Source organism: Puntigrus tetrazona, chromosome 25 (genome assembly GCF_018831695.1).
Source record: "Puntigrus tetrazona isolate hp1 chromosome 25, ASM1883169v1, whole genome shotgun sequence".
Taxonomy (NCBI): domain Eukaryota; kingdom Metazoa; phylum Chordata; class Actinopteri; order Cypriniformes; family Cyprinidae; genus Puntigrus; species Puntigrus tetrazona.
The window spans coordinates 2,192,585-2,217,584 of NC_056723.1; the positions used below are offsets into that span (position 1 = coordinate 2,192,585).

Here is a 25,000-nt window from a genome sequence, read left to right on the forward strand (position 1 = left end):
TGAGGTTTGAGTGAATAAACTCAAGGGCATGTCAAACTATTTTATTTTTTTAAAAAACAAACTTTTTACCCATCATGCTCGGTTACCCTCCTCCAGTCTGCAGCTTTAATGCTGCGCTAAAAGACAATTAACGAGGCTCTTTGTACTTTATAGACTCGCCTTCATTTTAATTTCTTTTTTAATTATCCGGCCTCGGACGCCTCCTCCTCCTCCTCAGGTCTCTCAGGGGCTCGCGGCCGCAGCGTCACGTGACCTCTGTCATCTGAAGCGTTTAACGAATCTCTCGTTGGGTTCGGGGACCTGGTTCTTCAGCGCGGCGCCTGACAAACAGTGGCTCTGGGCGCTAAATATAGCAGCCGCTGCAGCTCTGAAACATTCATGTTCATTGATTCTTACCAAGGCATTCTTTTTTTGATAAATGTTTGACGAAAACCTTGTAAGAATTGATTGTTCTTTTAATAAAACATTTTTTTTTAAGCTGGTAGCAAAGTTTTCAAAAAGTTCAAGTTTAAAGGACGTTTCTGTAACGGCTACATGATTTTTAAAAATGACGTGATTTTCTAGTTAGTTTCCGTTCCGTGCATTTTATCTTACAATGAATAATTTCTTCCTATGTAAAGTTTTATTAAAATGACACAGGCAGACGTTATCCTAAACATCAAATGTTTTAGATATATCTGAAGTTATAAAAATCTACAAATGTTTAAACTCAAGTAGAGTGAATTTGTGAGGGTGCGTTCATAAAAACGTCAAAAATGTCATTTTCCGACCATCTAAATGGTTATCAGAGCATTTTTAGCATTTTAGAAATTCTCATATTTGTGCTGTAATTTTTACACCGATTTTTTTTTGCATTTATGCAATGATTCACACAACCGTACAGACGTTGGGCAAGATTGCATTTAGAAAACTGCATTTATTCGATCAAAAAATACAGCGTTAAAAACAATAATATAGTGTAATAATATTACTGTTAAAAAGCCAAATTTTCAGTATCGGTGCCACAAGATCCTTTAATACATTCCTCCTGATATTCTGATTTTCTGGCTCAAGAAACGCTTATTAATATTATTATCAGAGCTAAAAACTACTTCATGTATTTGTGGGAGCCATGGTGCGTTTCAGGATTAATGGAAAGCATTTCTTTGAAACCGAAATAGTTTTTCCTGCCACTTTTGATCAGTCGCTTCAGTCTTCGCTGAAGAAACGATTCATTTGTTTTGTACCGTCACTGCGTCTGAGTGCTAGTGCGTGCTATTTAAAATCGCCGCGTTCATATCTCGCTTTCTATAAGAATGCACAGCCGTTTACAGCGGAGTTCGCTCGGCTGCTGTCAGTTTGACACTGGAAGAAACTTCTTGACGAGCGAGCGGGAGGATTTTGCCCGCATCGTTCCCGGCTGGTTTACTCTCCGTTCTTAGTCAAACTCGGTAATTGGCGATTTCTTTTCTTTTCCCCCATAGGGGTGTTTTTCTAATAAAGCGCTGTGAGGTTTGGAGGTCTGAATGTGTTCAGCGGGACCCTGTCGACTCCTCATCCTTCCCCTTCGCTTTCTCTCCTCTGCCGTGTGTGACTATTGATTATTTTTTTTTTTCTTTCCGTTCTCAGCTCATCTTGGATTAACTCTCCGTCTCTCCGAATCGTTGGGGAGGAACCGGGGAACGGTAGTTTGTTTTTTCTCCAGAAACCTCAAGTGAAACACTCCGGGGAAGTTGCTTTCGGTGCGATCAAGCCATAAAGGAAAAGCCGCAGGAAATAAAATCCATACTGTATCCTGTTTTCGATTCCGTCTCAATCCGGCGTCGCCGCGGCCTGCTTGAGGCGGCGGAAAGCAAGCGTTCCTGAAAGCGTTGAAAGGAAAAGTCGTTTTAACACGTTCATTTTCTCTCTTTTTCCAGCCACGAGCGCTTCGCCGTGATTGGCGGAGGAAGCCTTCAGATCGTCAACCTGACCCAAGAGGATGCTGGGATATACGTCTGCCAGGCGGACAGCGGCAACATGACCAGCGAGATCCAGGCGGAGCTCACAGTCCACGGTACGTTTCGTTTAATTCGGCACGAAGCCGCACTAAACAGCCCGCATGTAATTATGAGCAACGCTGTTTTGAGAGTCGCACGTGTGTCTAGACGGCGCTTTCCTCTGAGGAGGAGGAACTTCAAAGCGTTGTTTTGTTTTTATCTTTTTTTTTTCTTCTGTATTATTTTCATCTCTTGGCGTAGGATTTATTTTTTGGGAATAGTCAGTGGGAATTTACAGCTCCGTCGAAAATATGGAGTTTTGCACGGAAGCAAGCGTCTGCTCTCATTAAGTTTGAAGCAAAGTTTCAAACGTGGCCGTCTGTCCAACCATAGTTTCCTTTTCCTTTTCATAGGTACATGCTCACAGGTAAACGCCTAACAGCATGCAAAAAAAACACAGTGCGGCCTTACAAAAAGCCTGTAAAACCATTGTAACATAACTGTAGCAATGAGTCAAATGTGACGGTTTTGCATATAATAGTTTTTGGTATTCTCATGTTTGATGAATGAGGTTGGATGAGTGTGCACTACTTGCTCTTTTTTATCATTTTTACTAGGTTTCAAGTTCTACATTTCTCGTGTTTTATAGGTTTGTCGCATTAAATGCTGTCAGACTGCTGAAAGGCGTAGTCGCCGTGAGTCAGTTTTGCAGTTTACAGTCGTGATCCCACGTTAAAGTAATACTTCACCAGAAAAGTCCTGTCCCTGAGGCCGTCCCCGATGTGGATGAGTTTATATCTTTATTAAAACATTTTTGGGGAAAGGTAGCATTACGTCGTTTGTTTTCCCGATGGATGCTTTGCAGTGAATGGGTGCCGTCAGAACGAGCTGTTAAAAACGCAATAATCCATGTGAAATGAATAAACTGTTTGCAAAAAAAACGAATTCAGTGCTTTTAACTCTAAATTACTGCTTCCAGCTAAATTATGAGTACTCTGTTCATAGGTTCAACCATAATTTGAAGCTACGAGAGCGTTTTTTTAATGCAAAAAGAATTTATTTTTAATTTAAATGATGCCTTTGCTATGTTTACATTGCTGTCTATGGGGTCAGATGGCTCTCAGATTTCATCAAAAATATATAAATTTGCGTTCCAAAGATAAACGAAGGATCAACATGCGAGTGAGCAATTAATGGTTTTCGATTTTGGGCGAACTATCGCTTTAACAATTTAAATATACGGCTTATCCTGCCCAAAAAGACCTTAAACATTCAGGTAGCATCTACTTTTTTTCAGCGTTTAGCAACGATGCATCGTTCACCGTGGGCCGCTTAATCTCGCTTCGTAAAAGCATTCTGAGCCGAGGTGAACTTAACGGGCGTTTTCCCAATCAAAGTGATCATCCTCATCCCCTTGTTAGTGTGGACTTAGTAGTGGAGCCCGCCATCTGATGTTGAAATCTAGGCACAGAATCAATTCCCAAGGAATCGATGCATTCTGAAAATCTCCGAACCGATCGTCCCAGCCCATAAACCTGCCGAAGCTAGTTTCAAAATCATGTTATTCGCAACTTCGTGAACGGTTTCTGAATTAAAAAAAAAAAGCCGCGTAATGCCAGTCAGTCAGATGGGATGATTTTTGTGCACTATGTGGTCGCGCCGCCTCAAGCCCAGACTACCTTTGATCTGCCTCTTGAAATCGAGCCGTATCGTAATGGGATTTTCTAATTAGATACATTTTTTTCTTGCGGGACGCGGAAGCTAGCGGCGATGCGAGAGATTTCGGCACGTAACATCCAAGAGTGAAGTAAGATAAAGCGGTGCGTTCACGATCTCGTCGCCCTCCTGATCCCGAGCTGTTATTTTCCCTCCCTCCTGCTGCGTTCGGCCCATCCAGATGCGTTCTGATGGATTTTTCCATTAGCTTTTCTCGCCTCTTGTGCAGGTACTGACGCACGTATGGGTGGGTTTGTTACCGAGCTCAGGAAGTTGAGTCTCCCGCGGGGAGTCAGGAAATCTGATCTTGCTTCTGATGGGTAAAAATAACCCGCTTTGTGTCAGACGCTAACACAAACACCTAGCGTGGAGGGCGTTTAGGTGTGTGAAGCTGCATGTTTTTAAAAACACGTATGCAGGTGCATGATCGAGCGTTTTTATGGTTCCTTTGCAACCGCGTTAAACTCTATAGGCAGGAAGAATGTGTTCTAGGTGAATAAACTTCCAGTTTTCTGTGTATTCGACAGCATTAACTTACATCGAGACCAACTCGCTCTGTTCATATTTTTAGCTCTCTTTCATGCCTGCTTGTGCTATTTTCATTGATGTGATTAATTTATGATGTGCTTTCAATGCCAATTAGTTTTTTCCTCTTCCAAGAGAGAGATTTCGTGCATTTGAGTCATTATCCGTGCTCCTCTTGCAAGACTTCGGCTGGCTTTGGATGCATAAATAACGCTGGTGGTGTTTTTAAGAGGTTCTCCGGGAGATAAGAGCCACGCTAGAGTTATAGTGACCGTTTCTTCATGCTGTATCTCCGCTGTGAAACGCAGAGATAGGTTATTAAACACTGGCGTTTTAATCTCTTAATATCTGCACGTGAAGTGACTCATAACTCTTGTGCTGCGTGTGTTCACATGCTGGGGTTTTACCCGGATTCCCTCTCAGATTAGCAGGATTGTAAAAAACGCTCTTAATACTGGCTTGGGTTTTGCTGTAAAAGTGAAATGAACGGATGTGTTCTGACGATCTGTAATAGAGTTACTTTACATTCTCATTGCCAAAGTAGGGTTTTTTCAGCACCTTTGAACCTAATAAATTCTGTGCATATATTATGTGTGTGTGTGTATATATATATATGCCAAATTTATATATATATTTTTGTCAGCACATGTAATGAACCTAAAAAATGTATATACACACACACACACACACACACACATACACACACACACATATATATATATATATATATATATATTGTGTGTGTGTGTGTATATATATATATATATATATATATATATATATATATATATATATATATATATATATATATTACCATATATTCTGTTATTATCATATTTTATTTTAATTCAGTATAACATATTTTTGTATATATATATATATATAAACGTTTTGTATATATATATCTGTTATCATATATTCTGATGCTATTTTATATTAATTACTACAACCGTCTTCAGTGTGTCCTGATGATCCTTTCAGTGTCCCATGATCCTTTCTGAGATGCAGTTTGCTGCTCAAGAGATTTATTATTTTTAATTAATTATTATGAATGTTGGAAACAGTTGTTCTCTCATATTTTTGAAAACTAAAAAATAGTTTTTTGATTTATAGAATGCTCAAAAGAACATCATTTATTTGAAATAGAAATAAAAACTAAAAATTAAAATAAAAACGATTCATTATAAATTTGAAATTGTAAAAGTCTTCTTTTTTTTTATCAATTGTGTGCATCTTTTACAAAAAAGACCGTATATAATATAATAGTATAAGTGAATGTGCTCATGTGACTATGTAGCATATTAATGTTATTGGTATACTTTTTCCGCACAATACTTTTAAAAGCATTAGATGGTGTGCAGTAAACAAGTATTCCTTAGAGAACACAGCGGTGAGAAACCAGTCCTGCAGGAGTCTGAGGGGCAGAGGATCGAACTCAGGTTCATCCAAACAACAAAACCAAGTCTGAAAACGGTATAATTCACCAAGGCTGGTGCTGGAGAGAAACAACGGTGCGATTTTTGCGCTTTAGAGAATTGAGATCACACCACAAACAGTGACTGCCAGAGATCGTTAGCGTAGTACAGTTCAAGGAAACCAATCTTTCTGTTTCTCCCTTCCAACTGACAGCAGATGGAGCACTGTTGAATTTTTTTTTTTTCCATCTCTTGTTGATTTTAGAAGGTGAAACAGTCATCCTTGACGCACTTTTTCTTTTTTCAGCCACTGATAAGAAAACTACCTCTGAATCTGAACCTCTCGTTATATTTAGCATCTCTGTATTCGTATTCTTTGTGTGTTCTTCCCGGGCTGAACGTCCTCCATTACCTGCGCAACTTACTAACATCAGGAGAGGATGCAAACTAGCTTGTTCCCTGATGGATGCGGTTGCCATAGGAACTGCAATAGAGGAAACTGACTTTACCTGCCGCTACATGTCCCACCGCAGCCACGTCTGTCACACCAGTCCCAGCGATGGGATGTTGCACTTTAATTTCGTAATACACCCTGTGACCTTCTCTCTAGTTCATACCTGCGTTTATTCTTTTGTCTAGTTCCTCCGCGGTTCTTGACAAGACCCTCCAACACTTACGCTCAGGAGTCCATGGACATCATCTTTGAGTGTGACGTCACCGGCTCGCCGCCGCCCACCGTCAAGTGGATGAAGGATGGAGACACGGTCATTCCCAGTGATTATTTCAGGATAGTGGTACGTGATACACATTTATCCAGGATTATATACAGTAAAACGTTTATATAGCTCTTTTAAATGTATTTGTTTATTTTATATAATGATGAATCTTTATAATTTTATTCTTTTTTTTTTTTTTTTGTTTAGTTTTTTTTTTTTACAAACAAGGTCAGTGAAATAAAGTGCTAAAATCTGGATGATATTTGATTGTTTTGCTGTGTTTTTAGACCTTTTTGCATCTTTGTAATCTTGTTACCAACCAGTTTTAATCCCTTATTTTATTGTATTTTATTTAAAAAATATATATATATATTTTTTTTTTTTTTCAGTCCTGTTACCAACACTTTTACTGTAACTGTATGAATAGTTTTAAGCAATTTTATTTCTTAGTTTTTTTTATTACTGATACTTAAATTTTTACCTTTATGAATACAGTTTAAAGCAATGATTTTTGATTATTTTATATTTAGATGGAGTTTTTCTTTCTTTATTTTTTGCCACTTTTCAGTCCTGTTACCAACACTTTAAACTGTATGAACACTGTTTTAAATTCTGATTTTAATTACTAACATGATTAACTGTATAAATACAGTTTTAAGTAATGATTTTGATTAAGTGTGTGATTGACTGATTTTCAGTTCTATTACTGACACTGTATGAATGCAGTTTTTTTTCCCTTTATGAATGCAGTTTAAAGTAATGATTTTTAGTTTTTATATTATATTAGTTTTTATATAGTTTTATATATTTTATAAATGTACATTTATATTTTAGCATTTAGCAGGTGCTTTTATCCAAAGAGACTTGCGTTGCATTCAAGTTGCAGTTTTACATTTTATCAGCTCTTGCTTTTCCTGGGAAATGAACCCATGATCTTAGCATTGCTAGCACCATGCTCTATTATGTGAGGTACAGGAAAACGTATTTTTAAATTTTCCTTAACACTAATTACTGTTTGTAGTTATGTAGGTGTAAGAGGCAGCTTCTGTTACACACATGTAATAGACTGAGTTACAGTCTTGATACTTTATTTTAAGTAGCTTATGCCGGTGTAATATTTTGTCAATTGCAGCGGTATTACATGTATTTAAGCTGCGCAGTGATTGGTTGAATCAAACTAAGGTGCAGCTAGATAAGGTTTACAGTGTGGATACACATGAAGGACAATCTTGATGCACTTCAAGTAGCTTATATCTGTGTACTTGAATTTATAAATACTTGTGGCAACATGTGGCAATCCTTTGGTTACATAACTAGCTATGTAACAGTCGGTGTGTTACAAATGTGTAACAGTAGCAGCCTGTTACATCTACATAATTACAAAACTGTTTCATAACGTGGGAAGTACATTTTCTTTTATGCAAGTACAAAGGCTACTACTAGGTACTTACTAGGTAATTACTCTGTATTTTGCATAAAATAGTGTTAAAAATAAAAATAAAAATATTTTAGTGCTTAAAATAGTGTTACCCAATTTTCAATCCTGTAACCAACACTTTTAACCGAATAGTTTTAAATCCTAATATTAATTTATTTTTTTCTATTTTTCATCCCTGTTACTGACACTTTGAATACAGTTTCAAGTAATGATTTATTGATTGATTTTTTTTTATTCAGCCCTGTTACTTACATTTTAGCTGTATAAATATATAGTTTTAAGTAATGATTATGGGGTTTTTTTTAGTCCCGTTACCGACACAACAAGATTTTTCATTTTTATTTTTCCATCCTGTTACTGACGTATATAACTGTACGTTTTTTACTTTTTTTAAATGCATGAATACTGTTTTAAATCCCACATAGTCTAAAATGAATTTTTATCCAGCATAACTGGCATATTTTGCTTTTTAGTGTTGTTAATTCTTACTCGCTGCTCTGTTCTGTCGTTTGCGTCTCCGCAGAAGCAGCATAACCTGCAGGTTTTGGGTTTGGTGAAATCAGACGAAGGCTTTTATCAGTGTTTAGCGGAGAACGACGCCGGGAACGTCCAAGCGAGCGCTCAGCTCATCATACTGGATTTAGGTAAACTCCCTCTCCATATAATTTCGTTTCTGCGCGTGTTTATGCAGAAATACTCGTCTTAAGCGAAGAAACTTAATTAAACGTGTGCAGGAAAGCTCAGTCCCGCTCTAGAGCCCAAATCCTTCAGATCTCGAGTGTTTATTCTAGTTCGGCGACGGGCTAAAGACTCGCCAAGATTCACCGATTGATCTTCTGACGGGAATTTAACACAGCAATCATTATCACAGGACGGCTCGCTGATGTTTTCTGGGGATGAGTCCAAGCGCTTTGTGGCTTTAATGTTATTATGATTGTTTTACAGCGTATCCTGAGCGCGAGATCCACATTTTCACGTATTCTGCCGCTAACCCCATCGTGAGGGTGTTGTGGGAGGTGGTGTTACTACAGTGTGTGTGTGTGTGTGTTGCTAAGACGTTCCGGATGGGTTTTTACAGCACGGTTTAGTCTATTTTTTCCACACACTCAGTGAAGGCTCGAACACATGTTCTCACACGTCAAGCCGAGGCGTAATGACGCCGCATTGATTGGATGGCTGGTGCGAGATCTGTTTCTCACCTGGAGCGGCTGCGAGCCTCCAGCGTAGAGATCTCGCCGCTGAATGTTTAATTAACCGTGCCGCTTCGTTGGAAACATGCGCGTGCTTTTCATTTTCGCGTGAGCTGCTTTGCATTAGCACCTCTCGACGGAGACCCGGGTTATGTGCGCAGGACTCTGGATGTCATTTAGTAAGCCGGGTTCCTCCGGCGGATGCGTTAAGGAGGTTTACTTTGCAAACAGAGACTTGAACTCGCTGAATGGGACACGCCGTTAATTACTGATTGAATTCCAGTGTAGAGGAAGTGGATTGAAGTCCTCATGGGAAGCTTTCAGAACTGATTCTGGCCTAAAAAGGGTATGTTTCGCGTCAGCAAGCACGGGAACCTTTAAAAAAATAAAACTAAATTAAAAAAAATGGAACAGCAAAGAATGCATGTTAAGTGTGCCCTGGAGAATGATGGGATATGAAGTTTGGTTATGCAAAATAAGTATGTTTATATATTTTATATATATATATATATATATATATATATATATATATATATATATATATATATATATATACATACATACATATATACATATATATATATATATATATATATATATACACACACACATATATATATACATATATACATATGTGTGTTTTAGTTTTTTATTTGTATATACATTATATATTAATATTTATATATGATATAAATTCTTAATATAAACATAAATATATAAATATTTTATATATATATGCTGTATGTGTGTGCATTTAAAATATACAAAATACACCTACATATATTATGTAAACAAAAACTTATATTGTGGATGCGATTATTCACAATTTTACAGCACCATTTTTATTTTAGTTTTTACATATTTTTAATGTTTAATTAAAATGAGCATTTAACCCTTAATTTAAAAATAACAAATATTGATTGTATTATTTACTATAATTGAAAATATTTCATTAATATTTTATTAACATGGATTACAATTGTATAATATGCTTAGTTATGTTATTCATTTTAATTTTATTTATTTAGAAAGAAAAGAGGAAAAGAAATTCTGATAATTAAAAATTAATTAATTTTTAATACCCTTAATTTAAATTCTAATGTAATTTAATATTAGATTTATACTTTTTAACTAATAACATTTATTTAATTTTAAAGTGGTACTTTTAATAGAATTTCTTATTAGTCCTACTCGTAACACTTCCCGACACAGTAGTCATTTTCCTGAGGGAGATTGTTGTTTTCTCTCAGCACCTTGTAGGAACCGCTTCATAATGACAGGGAGGAGGAGAAGAGGAAATGAAATCCCGATAATGAAAAAAATCAGTGAGCAGGAGCGATCCGTCACGTCGGAGTTCAGCGGGCACTCGCTGACAGCTGATTTCAGTGATTGAAGCGTCACTCTCAATTATTGATTATGTTTCTGTTGTAGTTTGGGTTGGAAAAGGAAAAGTCGGTGTTTGTTGTTCGGGAGGAAGCGCTGTAGTAAACGCAGGCGTGTGGACGGAGTTGTGTGTCTTTTGCCCGCATGAGATCTTTATTTCCTCTGAACGCTTGCTCTCAACCTCTCCAATTACACGAGAGCTTTGTTTTGATTAGCAAAATAATCCACTTCAGGACACTTGGAAATCAGTGCGGGCCCTTCTGCTGATTCTCCTGCTGCGCGTGTACACGACCCTTCACAGGTCATTTGCATCTGAGGCATCTCGGAGAAGAAACCTTTAAAAAAAAAAAAAATGTAAAGTTACATTTTCTCATTTTCTCACCCTCGTGTCATTCCAGATTCTCAAAAGTTACTTTTATTATTTTTATTATTGTTGTTGTTTTTATTGTAAGCAAAAAATGTAATAAAATTTCACATAAAATATAAAAAATTCAATATAATTAAAATTAAATAAGATAATAAACACAAAAGTATTATTATTATTATTATTATTATTATAAAATGTTAGTAATAGGAAATGGAAACTATACATGCTAAAAGTATAATACATTTTAATTGTAAATTTTATTAATTGAACAAAAAGTCTCATGGTGATTTTATTGTAATTATTAATAATTGTGAAGAAAATAAAACTATAAAAGTTATAATAATTATAAAACTATTATTTATAATATTATATATAATATATTATAATATGTATAATATTATGTATCATATTATAATATTATGACATTTATATTATTTATAATATTTATAACATTTATATTATAGTATAATATTTATTTATAATATATTATTTATAATATTTATATTATATTGTATATTATAACATTTATATTATATTATTTATATAATTTATAATATAATAGGAAGGGTTAAAAATGTCATTAAAATTCTAATAAATTAGTTCATATATAATATTCATGTTAAATATTAAAGCCGTCATTTAAAAATGACCAAACAAATGTATGTTTGGTGATGATTGCAGAATAAATGTTTAAGATGTATCGCATGTATTTGAGAGGAACAGACACCTGTCACACACCGAGTGTTAATGGAGTGTGAATGAATGCTGCTTTCTCAAGCTAAAACACTTTTTTTTTTTTTTTTTTTTTTTTTTTTCCTTCAGGCTTTCATTCGTCCATTACAGTACACAGAGTACAGTGCCAGCACATGATCGCTCTCGTTCCAGCTGTAATTATGTCTCTGACTGTAATGAGATCTGCTAGCATGCTGCGGATTACATTCTGTTAAACATGTTAATGTCATGCATTACGCCGGGTGTGATGGTGAGGGTGGGCGGTATGACAGAAATCCTCTCAGAATCAAAAGATACGCTCTGCTTTGCTGAAAATCAATGAAACAACAAAATAAAATCGTGCAGTAATGCCTTTTATTTAAATAATCTCGCGAATAAAACGCTTAACAAATGGAGGGTACTTCATTTTCTGCGATAAACCCACGGTATCAAATATATGTGTGTGTATTTATTTACGTTTAGTCATCTAGCAGACGCTTTTTTTTTCAAAGCGACGTGTAAATTAGGATTTTATTTGTATAAAGTATATACAGTGGTCAAAATTGAATGTGGATCAAAAAATTGAATCAAAGTTATCCTAAGACAAGGATGTATATTGTTTTAGTTTTTAGGATAACTTTAATGAATATATATATAGTCCATAGTCAATAACTGAACAGTTACATTCTTATTAATATTTTAATAACATTTAATGTGTGTGTGTGTGTATATATATATGTATGGGGGGTGTGTGTGTGTGTGTGTGTGTGTGTGTGTGTGTGTGTTTGTTGTGTGTGTATATATATATATATATATATATATATATATATATATATATATATATATATATATATATATATATATATATATATATATATACATACATACATACATACACACACACACACACACATATATATATATGTGTGTGTGTGTGTGTGTGTGTGTATGTATGTATGTATGTATATATATATATATATATATATATATATACACATACACACACACACACATATATATATATATATATATATATATATATATATATATATATATATATATATTCATTTTACCCTTACATTGTAATAAATTGTATTATTATTCTCACGAACATGAATCTATTTCAAAATAAGTGTTTTTGTTTTTAAATTTTATCATTAATTTGTTACCAATAATTGAACAGTTACATTCTTATTAATATTTTAATAATATTTAATTAAATGTTTTTCTATTTAAAAATTATACTACTCTTTATTCATGTCTCATTCATGAGTCAGTTTGTCTGTAAAAGCACCTATTAAAGGATGATACTTTTTTTTTTTTTCTTTTAAAAAAATATTGATTATTATTTTAACTTTTTACATAATTAGTTCTTTATTCCACACGCCCCTCTTTGGAAAGGCTCTCCCGGCCCACCTGTATCTGTGTAAACACGTCATAAATCAATAAATGCCTCTTGATGCATCTTCCTTCACACAGAACACACCTGACATGATGGGAAGGAAGAGATGTTTGAGCCTGAAGCTCGTCACCATGTACCGTTACAGTGTGGTGTGTGATTATGAGTGTGTTTACCGTGGTGAAACCCTCCATCTGACAAACCCCTTGATTGGGATGTGATTTCTGCAGCGCTGGACCTCCGGAGGTCTGCCGCTGATGTTTTGCTCGATTGACGAGCAATCAGATGTTATTGGGTTGTGTGAATGGCTATTGATGAGCTGGCCGGGGGTCTTGTCATGGAGAGAGAGAACGTGAACAAGAGAAAGAAAAATGTTGTTTTTTGGGGTTTTTTTTATTTTATCCCTGCTGTGTGATTGTACAATTCGACACAGCCCTGTTTCTCCATACAGGAAGCTCTCTCTGCAGGATTATGGGCTTTTGGGCTTTGACGGGAAGTGGCGCACGCGCTTGGCCTGCCGGTCGTCAGCTTTCTCTCCTCTCGGCTGATGACAGCCGTCATGATGACCTTGTGACGTAAATATGAGTCCATAAATAACGGGACAGATATAAATGAAGGTGTGAAGCGTCCTTTTCCTGAGCGCTGGCCCGTTCTCGGTCTTCCTGTGGGTTTGAGGTTACGCAAACAGACAGTCAGGCGTGAACGAGAGCGCACACGCCATCTCTGTTTCAGCAGCTTTATACAGATATAAAGGGCATCGGGAGTCAGGGGAGTTTCAGAACAAGACTCAAGCAAGATGTTTTGTTTTGCTTCGTCATTCCTAAAAGACAGATAGTGTGTTAAGAAGTGTTCTAGGTAGTTGATGGGGTGTTCTAGTTTTTATGTGTGGTTGATAGGGTGTTTTGGCTGTTGATAGGGTGTTCTTAGTTTTGGTTGGTTGATAGGGTGTTTTGGCTGTTGTTAGGGTTGTTGATAGGGTGTTCTGGGTGGTTGATAGTGTGTTATTAGTTAGGGTGTTTTGGTTGGTTGATAGGGTGTTTTGGCTGTTGTCGGGGTGGTTGATAGGGTGTTCTGCATGGTTGATAGGGTGTTATTAGTTGTGGTTGGTTGATAGGGTGTTTTGGCTGTTGTTAGGGTTGTTGATAGGGTGTTCTGGGTGGTTGATAGTGTGTTATTAGTTGGGGTTGGTTGATAGGGTGTTTTGGCTGTTGTTGGGGTGGTTGATAGGGTGTTATTAGTTTTGGTTGGTTGATAGGGTGTTTTGACTGTTGTTTGGGTATTCTTAGTTTTGGTTGGTTAATAGGGTGTTATTAGTCTTGGTTGGTTGATAGGGTGTTTTGGCTGTTGTTAGGGTTGTTGATAGGGTGTTCTGGGTGGTTGATAGTGTGTTATTAGTTGTGGTTGGTTGATAGGGTGTTTTGGCTGTTGTTGGGGTGGTTGATAGGGAGTTATTAGTTTTGGTTGGTTGATAGGGTGTTCTGCATGGTTGATAGGGTGTTATTAGTTTTGGTTGGTTGATAGGGCGTTTTGGCTGTTGTTGGGGTGGTTGATAGGGTGTTCTGCGTGGTTGATCGTGTGTTATTAGTCTTGGTTGGTTGATCGTGTGTTATTAGTCTTGGTTGGTTGATAGGGTGTTATTAGTCTTGGTTGGTGCAGTGTTTTGGCTGTTAGGTTGGTTAATAGGGTGTCCTGCATGGTTGATAGGGTGTTATTAGTTTTGGTTGGTTGATAGGGCGTTTTAGCCGTTGTTTAGGTGGTTTATAGGGTGTTCTTCATAGATGGTTTATCCTCAAGTTTAAACGATTACGATAGTAATAGTTTAATAGTAACTTGGCAAAGAGCACTATTTAATTGTCTCTATAACTTGGTTTGCTTGTAGAAGCGGCTCAGGCAGAAGTCAGACTGCACTAAGAAAACATTCTGCAGAAATTATCCTAAGCTTTCATCTCAATAAGCAGATGTATTAGGAGCGCTGAAGATCAAGGCTCTGGATGTGAGACGAGTGTGTCGGGTTGTAACCTTTGTAGTGCCAGCCTCTTTGTGCACGATGCTATTTCATCTTCAGAGGAAACACTTTAATGCCATTTTCATATCAACACCAAACGTCATTCCTTCAGTTATCACATCACTCCTCCTCCTCTTTTATCTTCCTCGACTCTCATTCATTATCCCTTTTTCCTTACAGGAATTTTAGGAATAAAGTTCTGCAGTCTAGTCCTGTGTGTTTTCGTTCTTAGATTTAAAAAGAAATGTCTCTACTAGGGCATAATAATAATATTCAAATCAAAGAGTGCATATAAAAAAAAATTAAATCTGAAATTAATTGCGATTTAAACCCACCTAGCATTAACATTTTTATATATACTTTCATATTGCAATAACTTTTTTAATGTAAAATTAATGTACAAACATTCAGTGGCATCTTTTTAATACATATTTTTTTAATTTTAACTATTTAAACGGGGAAAAATTAATCGCCTACGTTAATGCGCTAATGTTGACACCAGTATATTCGCACTGATATGATACATAAAATATATAACGAATGGATCATAATCTTCCTCCAATGTGATCATTAGGTCAAAAGCTGCGAGAATGTTTTTAAACTCATTTCAGAGATTAAGATCTTTTTAATGAAATATTATGAATCTGTTTTGGCTTCTTTTAAGCCATTTCACAGCAGACGCATAAACATCAAGCTCCGTATCAAATATCATCAAACGGCTGGAAACATAGAGCTGTAATGTTTAGCTGTAGCGCTCAGCCCTGCATACCCAATGAGAGGTACAGAACTTCAAACCATAAAGTTTCCCAGCATCCATTTTTGATCCTACGCTGATTGAATCCACACCCTGGGGTCCGCTTCAGATTTCTATTTCTGTTTTATTTCATAGTGTTTTTTTTGGTGCATATCTAATAATAATAATATCCCAAGGTCCCTTCCGCGCTTGATGTCATTTCCTGACTCAAGATTTCGCCTTTGAAGGGCAGCGCGAGCGTTTCCCCCCCAGCTGTGAAGCCCTGACGGAGAAGCGGGGAGATTGGAGATTAGCATTCTCGTCGGGATGTTAAAGCGAGACGTTAATGCGGCGGGATACAGTAAAAGCGCTGCAGCTGTGGTACCGTTGTTTTGGTCGTCAGGGGTCGCTCGTGACGTTTTGGTGTCTCTTGTTTTTCCGCCTGTGCTCATGCTGAGTCAGGATGTGAGCGGGAAGCTCCGTTGGGTGGGCGGCAGGGCCCAGCTGGTCTCCGAGGGCCGCTAGCGTGCCAGACGCGTCAGGCTAGCAGACACCTCGCCCACTCGCACCCGCCGCTTCATTCAGCTCACACCTGAGGGTGATGCTCTCGTCTCGTCCGGTTCGCTTTTATTCTACTCTAATCTTTTCTTCTCTTCTGTTCTGTGCTTTTATGTTTAGGTGGCCTTAATCAATACTTACTTCACATTCAAATATTGTTTTGCAAAACTCGGGTAGGTTTTGGTGGTATGGGTCGGTTTGTGGTCAACAGTGTAGTTCTACATGCAATTAAAGAAATTAATCACAGACCTAACTACATATAGCTGTTTTAAAAATAAAAGTGCGATGTAGGATGTATGCACAATAAGTGTATTGTGTCAGTGGATTCATTTAAGTGTAAAAGGCCACTTCTATTCTATTCTCATCTATTTTATTTTATTATATTTTAATCAGTTATTCTCTTAATTAACCTAGCTCTCCTCAAGAAAATAACTATAGAAGGAAATCAGAAAATATTTTGTTCTATTGTTTTATTCTATTCTGTTCCTTTCTGTTTTGTTCTGTTGTTTTTTTCTATTCTATTGCTTTAATCGGTTTTAATTTAGTCTATTGTTATAATCTTTTCTATTATAATAAATTCTTTTGTGTTTTGTTTTAATCTATTCTATTATTTTGTTTTCTATATTCTTCACACATATATTAATTTCCGTTTTACTAATAACGTTGTGCTGTTCTTTTTGGTTTTCTAGTGTAATCTATTATAATTCTTTTCTATTATAACCTATTCTATTCTTTTCTGTTTTCCGGTTTTATTCGTGTCTGTTTTTAGTGTTTGTCGTTGGTTCACTGAGCTGCTTCGATGCGTCTTATGCAGAAAAGCACAGCGAAAAGCTTTATACGTTATGCAACTAATTGCTATTATCAACTTTTTATATTACCCACTTATTTGTTTGATTTTATTATTTATCTCTCTACATTTAATTTAGTAAATTATGGACATCTGTTTTGTGTGGATGTTAAGTGTCTTTGAGACACCGTAGATAATTTAGCACATGTCTAGACGATGAAGGCGTTCAGTTCTCTTCTATTTCGCGTGAATCGTTCTCCGATCGGAGGTGATCATCCAGTCGCGCATGATGCCGAGTGTTTCTCGTGAATTTGTGTTTGTGTGTTAATAAGCAGAGTTTTGTCGACGTTGAACACTTGTTGACTATGAAGCAAGACTCATCCCCAGAAACTACACACACACGCACACGCACGCACACACACACACACTCACTCACTCACTCACTCACTCACACACACACACACACACACACACACACACACACACACACACACACACACACACACGCACGCAATATGGCAAAGTTTTTTCTTGCACTGTTTTGCAGTAAATAAACCCTGAGCATCGCCGCCAGTTTGGTCTAATTTGCATCTGCGACAGATTTGGTAGAACATGCTATTTTTACCTCCTCCAGATGAAGTCGTCAGTGTGTTTTAATTGCGGGGACAGATGTGAAACTGTAATTAACATTGTGCTTACTGATATGAATGTTAATGAAATGCTCCCCCTCAGTGTCGGCTGCATGTTTAGCCTGCCGTCGAGCCTCCATCTCCTGCTCTGTCTCATAGTAAACTTGCTGTTTCCTTTTGATTTTGAAGTCATTGTAGTTGTCTTTTTTTCGTTTACGTCAATTATTTTATGTTTTTTTTCTTTTTTTTTTTTTTTTCCTCGCCCTTCCTCTCCTCCCCGACCTCTGTATCTATCATTTACCCCCCTTGTTACCCCCCTGTCGCCCCTTCCCGTCACAATCACCCTCCAACGTACTCAAGACGTTGCCCTTCCTTCTGCTGTCCCTTCACTGACCGATGCCACTACTGACCGTGTAGCGTCCAGCCCGGCCGAGCGCAGCGGCCCTCCTCCGTCGGCCCCGCGGGACGTGGTGGCGTCTCTGGTGTCCACTCGATTCATCAAACTGACCTGGCGACTTCCTGCCGAGCCGCACGGGGAGAACATCACCTACTCGGTCTTCTACGGCCTGGAAGGCACTAACAGGTTAAAGATGCGTTAAACGTGATCACAAACGTGACTTAAAGAAGGGGTTACGCTGCCTCTGCTGGCTGTTAAAGGAAGCGCAACAGGAAAGGCTACCTGTAACAGCGGGCTAGTATACTACACTACTAATTCAGACATTTAGGATTGGGGGGGTGTCGAAGGTAATCATGTTAAGAATTGCTCACTGAAGAATACTTTGATCAAACGATAACCTGAATGTGTAGTCAAATGCTTCATCGTCCGTGTTTATGACCCCGAATAAACAGTTTAACGTGCGCAAGGAACGTCTTATGCTTTATCGTTGACTACAATTATTAGTTTAATGTATGAATGTCAGATTTAAAATGTGAAGCTAAATGATGTAGAAATTTTGCAAGAATTAAATAAACTAAAAAAAAAAATATTAATAATAAAATCTAAAAAGAAAATTCAATTATAAATCTTGTGGTGGCTAAATTTCTGAAATCATTTTAAGTTAAAGCACTAAAATTAGTGTGTGTGTGTGTATACACATTTTATTTATATACTTATATATATATATATATATATATATATATATATATATATATATATATATATATATATATTTTTTTTATATATATATATATATATATATATATATATATATATATATATTTTTTTTTATATATATATATATATATATATATATATATATATATATATATATATATATATATATATATATATATATATATATATATATATATATATATATATATATATATATATATTTACTATATATATATATATATATACCATATATTTACCATATATTATATTTACCATATATTATATTTATATATAAATTAAAATGGAAATAAACTAAACTTAGTAAAATGTTATAATTAATGTTAGATCAAATTATTAACAAATGGAATAAATGTAAAAGCTTTAAAAAAGAAAAAGTCTAATTTAAAAAAAAAAGCTTGAAAGCAAAATATTATTGCAATCTGTTAAAAAAAAAAAAAGGTTTTTGTTTTGTGTTTTTTTACATATTTTTAATATTTATTTTTAGACCGTTGAATTAGCTAGCTGTAAACATATACTATAAACGTGTCAACTTAAGATCGTCTTCAGAATATTTCTGTAGAAGACACATTTTGCTGATTTAACGAGGACCGTGTCAGGCATGTGAGCGCACTAGCCCGTCTCCAGCCTAAAATCATACATCAGACACGTCTGGGCTCTCTGATTTCACACGGCTGTTGTTTTGCCCGGCAGGGAGCGTGTGGAGAACACCAGCGGCCCGGGAGAGATGCAGGTCACCATCCAGAACCTCGTCCCCGACACCAAGTACACCTTTCGGGTGGTCGCGTCCAACGCTAACGGCCCGGGCGAGAGTTCCTCCCCGCTTACAGTGGCCACCCAGCTTGAGGGTAAATCACCACACACACACACACACACACACACACACACACACTCCAAGCACGCCAGCTCTGACCACACTGGTCCTGTCTGTGCTCGTCCAAACCCACCGGACGCTGTTGATCTGGGGAGGCCGTGGGTTCCTCACACACAGGCTCTTTCTGTCCGAGCGGTGTGTGGAATTGTAAACACATGGGTCTGGAAATGTCTGGAAGCATCCGTCAGGATGATTTTCATGGACGCAGGCGACTGGTATTAATGAGAGCAGAGCTCGGGGATGCAGGTAACGTCGGCGCTGTCAGGAAGAATGCAGGCAGTGCTTCTTCGGGCCGATCTCCCCGGACGGCCACGCTCGGGTGAATAGAGAGGAAGCAGATAAAAGGAGAGGGAAACTGCATTCCTGTTTGTATTGATACCTGTCATATAGTCAGGTCAGGATCGTGCTTCAAAAAGCGTGCATTCGTTTCATTAGCGTGTCCGTGCATGCTAATATTGCATTTGCGACGTTGGTGAAGAGGTGTGTGTGTGTGTGTGTGTGTGTGTGTGTGATGATTCACTAACCACCAGTCAGTTTAATTTTTTTTTTTTCCAACAAATCAAATACAAATTAAAAATGACCTTTTAGCATTTCTATCGAAATCTCCTTTCAAATAACATCACAATAACGTTTGGATCCATTTAAAATTATTAAATGCATCTAAATCACTACAAAATACCACGTTTAGCTCTAAAATGCTATTCAGAATGGCAGTGTGTTTTTGTTTTTGAGAAATTCATTTGTTGTTTATGTTATAAATATGCTTTTCGTTTAAAATGCTGTTCTTTTGCATTTTATATTCATGAAAGAATCCTGAAAAATAAAGTATCACATTTTTCAAAAAAATGTAAATGATGTTAAAAAAACTTTTAACATCAAATTTAGCTTTGCATCACATTTAAAAATTACATATTAATGTCTATTGCAAGACAAAGCATTTATTTTTTTACTCTAGTGTTTAAGGCTGCAATTATTTGATCAAAAATAGTTTAAATTAATAACTAGAGTAGAAAACTTTAGTGATATATTGTAATATTGTTTTTATCATTTATAAAGCATCTTAAAATTTAGCAGCTTAAAATAATTTTTGTCCTCATAAAAAAGAATGTTTTTTTTTAAATAATATTCTGCGTTAAGCTGTAAATCTTTTTCTTTTTATCCGCCGTCTAACGGCTTTTATGAACCCTTTTCTGTATTTTCTAGGGTTTTCTGATGATTTTTCCGCTGAAGTTGGTGAAGTGGGATTCATGCTAGCAGCTGTTTAGTATTCTGCGCGCCGCCTGCTCTTCCCGTTTGACTTGTGTGGACGAAGCGAATTAAAGCGACGTAATTTTGTCTTTTTAGGTCTTTCTAGGTCAAAACTCCTCTGTTTCCTTTGCATCCCACACGTGGACCACAATGCATTTCGCTCATTTGAAGTGTCGAAATATCCTCGGCGGGATTGAGACGCCGCTTTCTCGCCAGAATAGTCGTCTTCTGCCGTGTGATATTGTCATTATTTAAGGTATCCAGCTGCGGTGGGTTGAAACGTGTCGTCTTTTGTCACTACGAGCTGTTGAAGTTTGCCAAGGCGAAAAAAATAAGTGTCAAACAAAAGAAAAAAGAGGCTTCAAGTAGAACTGTAAGCAGTGGAAGACGCTGTGAAGAAATTACTTCAGTGGCCCTTTGTGTTCTCAAACACACACTTAAAGCCGAAGCGTTCTTCTGCTTTACTTTCACGTCTCGTTCCTGAAACTTTATGAAAAGCGAAATATTAACTTTAGGGGTTTTTGTGCTCGTGCAGGAGTTGTAATGTAGCTCTGAGGTTGTTCCTGAAAAGTAGTTCGGTGTCCTGCGTGTCTCAGTTCAGGTCCCGGGTCCGGCGCCCAATCTTCAGGTGGTCTCTGCCGGCGCTACCTCGGTCACGCTGAGCTGGGACAGACCCGTCACGGGAAACGGAGAGATCCAGACCTACAAACTCTTCTACAGCGAGAAGGGACGGGACTCGGAGCAGGTGAGGACGGCCCGGCTCTACAGACCTCATCTCCATGCTGTCACAGTTTGCCGTTTTCTTCCTTTACCTTAGTGATTATGAAATTATTCAGACTATGATTATACCACAAAAATGTTATGTCATTAATTTGTCATTAATTTTTAAACACTATTATAATATCTATCTATATAATTTTTTTTTATTATATTTTTTTATACATTATACACTATTATAATATCTATCTATATATATATATTATATATATATATATATATATATATATTATATGTATTTATATATATATATATATATAATGTTTTATATATATATTATATATATATATATATATATATATATATATATATATATATATATATATATATATATATATTTTTTTGTTTTTTTTATATTACATTATTATTACATTTTATTAATTTTTATTAATTATATATTATATATTTATTTAAATTACTATTTTTTTATACATATTTACATATATTTATATACATCTTTTTTAACATGTGGTCTGCATGTTATAATCATGCCCGTTTTGGGCATTTCATTTTATTTTTTGCACATTTGTTATTGTAATACCATATTTTTGTTTAGTTTTTTCCACTTTTTTACTTTTCTAATACAATTTTTAACATGTTTTTTTGCCATTTTGTTATGATAAATCCTTTTTTAAGCAAATAATACTGTGATTTTTTTTTTTTTTTTATCCTGTTTTGTCCTGTTTTTTTTTTTTTGCATGATTTTTTTACAATTATAATGTCGTGTTTTACATATATTTTGTGTGCATTTACATATTACCCCGTTTATTGATATTCATTTTTTGCAAATGTACTCCAGTGCACTTTTGCACTTGTTTGCACGCGTGTTTGTGTTTTTTGCGCATCATATTATAGCAGAAACGGACAGTTTTTTTTGTTTTTTTTTTTGTTGAATATAAAATGGCAAACTTGAAATGCTGGAGTAAAAGCAGTGCAGGTGATGGCCCCTGGTGTGTTTCCTGCAGGACATGGACGTCACGGCTCTGTCCTACACCATGACGGGCCTCAAGAAGTTCACGGAGTACAGTTTCAGGGTTGTGGCGTACAACAAACACGGCCCCGGCGTCTCCACTGAGGATGTGGTGGTCCGAACGCTGTCTGACGGTGAGCTTCATGGAGTCTGACTCCTGAACCTCCTGACTTCATTTCCCTTCTCTGCCTGTTGATTCTCTCTCTCTGCCTTGACTTGGACTTCAAATAGCACTTAAAAGCGCCTCCGTTTAAATGAAGATTTGACGTTCCCAGGGATTTGATCTCGGTATTCACGAGCATGTTTTCGTGTCGGTGTTGTCACGAGACTCGTGGAAGTGACATGCTAACATGATTGCTTTAGTTCAGGCTTAAAGCTAAATAATTAGCATACAGGAAGGCAAGTGTTACTCATTGGTTCAGTGAAGCAGATGAAACGACAGAAAACAAGCGCATCTGTGTTTGACACAGACAACAAAATGATTGATTTATTTTATTGTTATTTGATTATTCGATTGCAGCACCCCTCTACACTCACAGAAAAATAATTTTTAATATAATGCTGAAAGGGGCGGCTGAATTTAGTTCGTTTGAGACTTTAATTATTTCATATTTATTTTATTACTAAATATCTGCAACGATTATAATGTTGGAAATGTATATTTTCATACGATTCAAAATTATATTAATAATTATTTGAACGCGGCTCCTCTCTGCAGGCCATTACTACTGAAGTAAGAATAAAAATGTTATTTATTGAATTAATTTTCAATTAAATAACTTAAATGTAATTTATTATAAACTAAAGTAAAATCGGTCTTTTATGTAAATGCAAATATTTATAGTGTTTTATTTAAATAAGATATATTCAAATAATATTATTTAGCCATGTTATACTTTGAAATGCATAAAAACATAAGCAAAAGAAAATGTTTTTATATATATATATATATATATATATATATATATATATATATATATATATAGTGTTTTTGTGACTTCAACATTGGATGGATAATTAATATGTAAATGTATTGATATATTCTCTCACCATTTTCTTTCTAGGTAATCGCTGTGTCAAAATATTAGTTTTTATGTGATCTAATATGCGTACTCTTAATACGCATAAAAATAAATATCGCCTAAAAGGGCGACTTGAGTTTAGCTTAAATTATTTTGCTAAAGAGATCGTCACGAATGGATTTGCTTCCGATTTAGTCGCGTGTGAATCAATTTGGTGGAGAGCTAACTTCACGCTTCACTAAGAAGCAATAAAGTTAATTTTAATGCTAAATGAGGGCTAACATAATGGCGCTTCCTGACGTCCGGATCAGCCTCGGGAGTCTAACTTTGACGCCTTAAAATGCTGTCTACGCAGGGCGCGCGCGGCGACAGGAAGCACGCAAGTGTAAATAATATAACGAAGCGTTTTATTAACGCATACGCCGTCAGCGTAATCCAGCAGCGCTCAACAAGAGACGGAACAAAAAAGCAGAATGGAGGTGTAAGAGACGCATCCAAAAATAAACGTGAATGCCTTTGAAAGCGTTTCTCGGTGGATGAAGCACTCATTGGAGAGGAGTTATCAGTAACCAGTCTGTTGTGTGTTTCAGTGCCCAGCGCCCCGCCGCAAAACCTGACCCTGGAGGTCCTGAACTCAACGGTAGGATCCTCTTGATTGGTGGAGCGCTCTGCTGATGAATGTTTTAGTGCTGTGCTGATCTGGGTACACCAGGAAAACGAGCCCAACGGCAGCTTTAATGGTAGAAATACAGAAAGAAATCCCTACAGGAAGCCATTTCCAACCCGTAACTTCGTTCCAAACCCTCAAGACCCTTCGTTCGTCGCCGGAACACAGACGAAGGCGTTTAAAGACAGCACACAATAGTTAAATATTAAAATAGTTTATACTTTATTATTTTATTTTTTCAATTTGGTGGAAATTTTATTTCATTTGTTTACAGTAACTAAAATATAGGCAATAAGTAATGTCACAATGCAAAAAAAACTAAAATAAACTAAAAACTTAAAAATCACTTCTTTTTATTAGTAAATAATATTTAATATTTTTATACCAAGTTATTAAAGATTTGGGTTTGTTTTTTTTTTTTTTTTTTTTTTTTTAATGTGCGTGTGTGATTTTAATTGCAAGCCAAAAGCTAGTAGACCAATTTTACCTCATGAAAATGTTCTATCCTAATTCTTCTATTCGATCCAATCAATGACATTCTGCCTGAAAAAGTCGCTGATTAATTATCAGAAGCGGCTTGGTTCCCACCGTCAGGACTGTAATTTTGAAGAGGCACCTGGCAGTCAGAACCAATCCCGAAAATAAAGCGTACTTGGGGTTTTTTTTCTTCATTCATTATTGCGTAGCCTGAAGGCTCTGCTTCTCTCAGCTGTCTTTCTGAAATTAACTCGTGACACATGACAGCATCGGCTCTGACAGCTCCTGGCTGACGGTGTCTTC

General features: G+C 36.3%; 1 protein-coding gene across 6 annotated transcripts in view; it reads left to right on the top strand.

The window, feature by feature from the left end:
• LOC122331048 (neogenin) overlaps positions 1–25,000 on the top strand; it is a 106,871-nt gene that overhangs the window by 62,241 nt on the left and 19,630 nt on the right. For 5 of the 6 annotated variants that reach the window (XM_043228478.1, XM_043228483.1, XM_043228480.1 and 2 more), the window contains 8 exons: positions 1,899–2,035; positions 6,254–6,408; positions 8,292–8,412; positions 17,891–18,113; positions 19,356–19,510; positions 21,381–21,529; positions 22,527–22,665; positions 24,144–24,193. In XM_043228478.1, the coding sequence (XP_043084413.1) occupies positions 1,899–2,035; positions 6,254–6,408; positions 8,292–8,412; positions 17,891–18,113; positions 19,356–19,510; positions 21,381–21,529; positions 22,527–22,665; positions 24,144–24,193 (1,129 nt within the window). The remainder of the gene's footprint in view (positions 1–1,898; positions 2,036–6,253; positions 6,409–8,291; positions 8,413–17,890; positions 18,114–19,355; positions 19,511–21,380; positions 21,530–22,526; positions 22,666–24,143; positions 24,194–25,000) is intronic. The other variant, XM_043228479.1, reaches the window with a different exon arrangement.